General features: G+C 28.2%; 1 protein-coding gene across 1 annotated transcript; it reads right to left on the bottom strand.

Moving 5' to 3' along the window:
• Positions 1 to 598: 598 nt before the first annotated feature.
• On the bottom strand, positions 599 to 3,458 carry LOC100163857 (probable ATP-dependent RNA helicase Dbp73D). The gene is made up of 10 exons (XM_001949713.5): positions 3,291 to 3,458; positions 3,058 to 3,208; positions 2,845 to 2,975; positions 2,578 to 2,761; positions 2,316 to 2,501; positions 2,057 to 2,236; positions 1,671 to 1,995; positions 1,434 to 1,599; positions 1,232 to 1,366; positions 599 to 719 (listed from the first exon to the last, which is right to left on the bottom strand). Exons 1-10 carry the CDS (start codon positions 3,357 to 3,359, stop codon positions 660 to 662), a joined length of 1,587 nt encoding a protein of 528 aa, XP_001949748.1. The 5' UTR covers positions 3,360 to 3,458; the 3' UTR covers positions 599 to 659.
• Positions 3,459 to 5,104: the final 1,646 nt, after the last annotated feature.

A 5,104-nucleotide genomic window follows, 5' to 3' on the forward strand; every position in this document is an offset into this window, starting at 1 on the left:
TATTTACTTATTTATTTATTTAAAAAAAACCACCTACTAGATTTCGTTCAAACCAATTTTCGGTGGAAGTTTGCATGGTAATGTACATCATATATTTTTTTTGTTTTATCATCCTCTTATTTTAGAAGTTATGGCGGAGGGGGGAGGAGGGAAACACATTTTACCACTTTGGAAATGTCTTTCGCGCAAACTATTCAGTTTACAAAAAAATGATATAGAAACCTCAATATCATTTTTTAAGACCTATCCATAGATACCCCACACATATGGGTTGGATGAAAAAATTTTTTTGAGTTTCAATTGTAAGTATGGGGAATCCCCAACATTTATTTTTTTTCTATTTTTGTGTGAAAATCTTAATAAGGTTCACAGAATACATCTACTTACCAAGTTTCTACAGTATAGTTCTTATAGTTTTGGAGAAAAGTGGCTGTGACACCCAAAGGGACTGACAGACGGACATGACGAATCTATAAGTGTTCCGTTTTTTGCTACGGAACCCTAAATAGTAAAATTGCACTTCTTAATCACTTTTCCTTAATTATTTGTACTTATAAGATTAATGAAAAAAAGGAAATAAAATAAAATAAAAATAAAATCTTAGTAAAACATTATATTCATAAATACTATTTGTAAATAGTAAAAAAACAATTATGACGTTACTTTTTAAGTTGTTTTTTCTTCTTCAATCTTCTTTTGCTAACAGTTTTTGGTTTTTGCTAGTTAACAAGTGATAAATTAGTAATTTTAATTAGAATATGATATAATTATACTCTAGTCCATTTACTTTACCCACTTTCTCACATACAGACTGAGCCTATAGAACGTTCGGACCCCTCAGTCTGTGCTAGGCACTTTGTGATTGGCTGCCATTAGTCGGCAATCGCCGCTGTCATACAGATGATTGCGCGGAAATATAATAATTTTTGATATTTATTTTTGTACAAATGTTTCTGTAGTATATGCATAATACCAAAAATTTAAGATAAAATACCAATAGCATATAAAGTATAAACGCAGAAAAAAATATAGATACACACACATAGTATTGAGAAAAATGTTGTGTTAATACTTTAATTATATATACACTGTGGTTTAACAACATTCGACGCCAGCACTCGTAATCAGTAACTTTAAAAGAGAAGCTGCACTGTGGCGATAGATTTGCTTCGGTCGAGTGAGTAAACTTCAATGGAATAGAGTATAGAAGCAAGTTTAAAGTTATACTTACAGTTGATTCAGTTTTTATAGCTTTTAACGCATCTATATACATTTGTTCATATTGTTCCAAGTCAGAAATGTCGACTTTCATATTTTTCAAACTAGTCTTACCCGCAGAGTTTAAAACATTTTCAAATAGTTCTTTCTGTTAAAGAATTCAATTTTAAATAATAAAAAATAAAATTACAATATTATTATGATAATGATATTACATGTTCTGGAGTGACAAATGTAATAGCTTTCCCTTTATGGCCAGCACGCGCTGTTCTACCAATTCTATGTATGTAGTTTTTTGGATATTTTGGTACGTTGTATAAAATGACACAAGATATCAGTTCAATATCAATGCCTCGAGCTAATGAATCTGTACAAATCAATCTATATAAATATACCAAAACAATAATTAATACAAAATTAATAATAATATAATATATTATATGAAAACTAACACATCAATTTTTCCATTTGAAAATTGTTTAATATAACCAGAATGAGCTTTTTGAGTTACATCAGAAGAAATTTCGTTAACTCTTAATGGCGAGTTATTTGTATCAAATTCACTGAGCTTGCATAAAAGTCTAGTTAAACGATGCACTTCTATTTTTGATTTGACAAAACAAATCACCCTTTTTAGGCCTTTACTTCTTATCAAATGATACAGTGTTAGAGGTTTATTTTCTTCTGGACACAACACCATGTATTCTTTAAGTTCTTTAGGTGTTGTGTATTTTCCTACAAAGTCGCCTCGTACAGGTTCATCAGTACCAGTTGTATCTAATATAATTTTAAATTAATTAAATGTTAAGCTTCATCAAAATGTTTAAGTTAAAATTACCTGTAGGCAATTGTGTATTTTTTCTTTTTATAATTGATGTGAATAATTTAGGTTCAAAGAGTTTAAGAAACTTTAATTTTTCAGGATCTTGAGTAAGTGTTGCTGAAAATAATAATCTCTGTGTTCTTTGTGGCGAATCGTTTAATGTGTTTAAAGTACATTTTGTAGGTCCATTATATGCTAAACAAAAATAAAGTTTTAGTCTGTTTGTAAATTTAATTACTATAGTAAAGAGTAAAACTTTATTTATGTAAACTACCTAAGCTATCATTAACTTTATGTAGCCATTCATTTTGCAAAATATTGGTAAAACTGTCAGCTTCATCCAAGACAAGAAATCTAAGATTTTTCAGAGAAAATCCTTCAGTATAATATAAATGATCAACCAACCGTCCTGGAGTGGTCACTATGATATCTACAAGGTCTATCCATCCAATGCTGCTATCTATAATTATAAAATTGGTATTATAATATTTAAATTTGTAAATTGTATGGCTTTCTGTTATTTGAAATTAGCATACCATATTGTACGATCCTTTCTTTTTCTTTTTCTAGAGTCATGTTTTTGGATTCCAAAAGAAGCACTCTCAAATCAAATGCATTTTTAATATAATATAAAAACACTTTGTATACTTGTACAGCTAAGTCTTTAGTTGGCAATACAATGAGAGCACGGAGTTGATGTCTAGAGAATGTCTTTAACGTCTATAGTAATAATATTAAAATAATAAAAAACATAAATCTTTGACCATGCTGAAATAATTTTGGTTTTGATGAGCACGCCCAACCTGTATTATAGGAAGAACGTAGGAGAGAGTTTTTCCACTGCCAGTTGGTGCTGAAATACATAAGTCTCTGAGCCATCTGTAGTCCCAATGTTTTTGTGTCTTAATTATCCATGGTACTAGTTGATTTTGAACTGCAATAAACGTGTATCGCGATCAAAATGTGACAAAGTATTATTAAAGTATAATTTGTGATTTAAATATGGTTTAAATTACCAGGGAAAAAATGTGTACATCCTTTATTTTTCAGTTTCTGAACTAAAGCGGGGTCCAACTCTGGAATGCCATCAATGGGCACTTCTAGGTGTTTTAAATCAACCGATACAACCGTAGGTTTTGCGAGCCAGTCTGGTAGAACTCGTTTTACCTATACATTTAACAAAAATAATTAGATTTAGGAATTTCGTCAAGAATTAATAGGTAATAAACATAAATTATGAATCTGATACCTTTTTATTTTTCTTGAACCCATGCGTGTCTATTAACGTGAATTCCGATGATGGTGTCGTGGAGTCCATAATGTAATATTGTGGAAATACGTACAAATATACAGTTAAATGTTCTTACAACTTACAGTTAATATTAAGCACAATGTGCGTTTTGTTATTATATTATGATAGTTGACAGCACGCTGTTAACAGTATCACCCATAGAAAAAGATTAAAGCGTTTGCTGAAATTCACAAAATAGTTGTCCCAAAGTCAATTTGTTCAAATAAATAATTGTTCCATAATCTATTTTTGCCACTAGCCAATACTTCCAATATTTTTTTGTTCTGAGCAACTGAATACATGGAACAGTCAATGGTACATGACAAATTAAATTTATCATGTAGTCGTGATATACGCACTAATAAAATATGGGTATTAAACATAAATTTTTTTCTTATAATAATATAATATATTTATCAGTTCTATTATTACTATAGAAAATTATATTATCGTCAATAATGTTCCATTTTCATACAACAACTTATTGGACATGACAAATTATAATGTGTATAGAAAAAAAAATAATTAAAATGAAAACTAAAAATGTCCGAAAACAGCTCAAAATAAGTCAAAATATTTAGAAAATGTTATGATGTATAGAAAATGCTAATATAAACATTCAGTCAAAATTTTATGTACCTAGGTACGGTCATTTGTTTTAAAGTTGCATCAAAAACCAAAATAGATTTTCTCAAAGACAGATTTTGCGTAAAAATTCCCTTGTTTTTCCTTTAATTTTTCTTTTGTTTTTCACGTCGCTTTTGAAAACTACTGGAAAATTTTTACTTTTGACCCCCCAAAGTACCAAATAGATTCACTTTCCTATCAGAAAAGATGCTATTGAAAAAAATCCAAGCACTTTTACTGTCCTAAAAGGTGATGACAGACACAAAAAAATTTTAAAAAAAACAACATCATTGTATCACATCAATACATTCATCATTCCACTCAGAATCTAAAATAATACAATTTATTTATTTTATTATTATTAATTAATTCATTAGTAATTGAAAAATATAAAATAGGTATGACTAGATCACGTTTAATAATATCAAAATCAGTCAAACAAAATGTCAGTAAAAAAAAGTATGAATACACTTATCTATAATACAATACAATAAATTATACCAAAATTAGTCACAAAAAGTCATACAATTATTTTTTTATAAAAAATTCAATTTGATTTTAAAAAAAAATGTTTAGCAATACATTATTTAGTATTTTGTATATCACTTCAAAAGTTTTAAATAATATTTCTTGCAAGTTAATAGATTGGTACCCGTACGTTGTCCGTACATTATGTAAATAATCGTCTTGGTAGGTCACATATTATACTAAACTTGATTTTCGCTCGGTAGGTCACATATACTAAACGAATACTGATATTTTTAATTTAATATAATAATCATAATAATAATATATTGTTTGTCGAGATTTATGACTGTAAAAATAACGAGATAACGGGGTATTGACCGAGGTTCTGGTTTATTATATTATATATTGTATTTCAGTAAATTATATTAATAATAGTAAGAAAAATAAACGAATATATAGTATTATATAGGTACCTATATGCCGTGTTCGGATTAGATAAGTATTTTTTATCTAGATAAAGATAACGCAACTCAAATGTATCTAGATTCTAGATAGATATAAAAGATAACTTAACTCTAACTAACTCTTAACTAAAATACTTTTTCTGCTAGGTAAAAAAAAAAGATGCAATTATTTTTTAAATGGTTTTAAATTTTGGTATATTTTAGTTGGGCACT

Source organism: Acyrthosiphon pisum, chromosome A1 (assembly GCF_005508785.2).
Source record: "Acyrthosiphon pisum isolate AL4f chromosome A1, pea_aphid_22Mar2018_4r6ur, whole genome shotgun sequence".
Taxonomy (NCBI): domain Eukaryota; kingdom Metazoa; phylum Arthropoda; class Insecta; order Hemiptera; family Aphididae; genus Acyrthosiphon; species Acyrthosiphon pisum.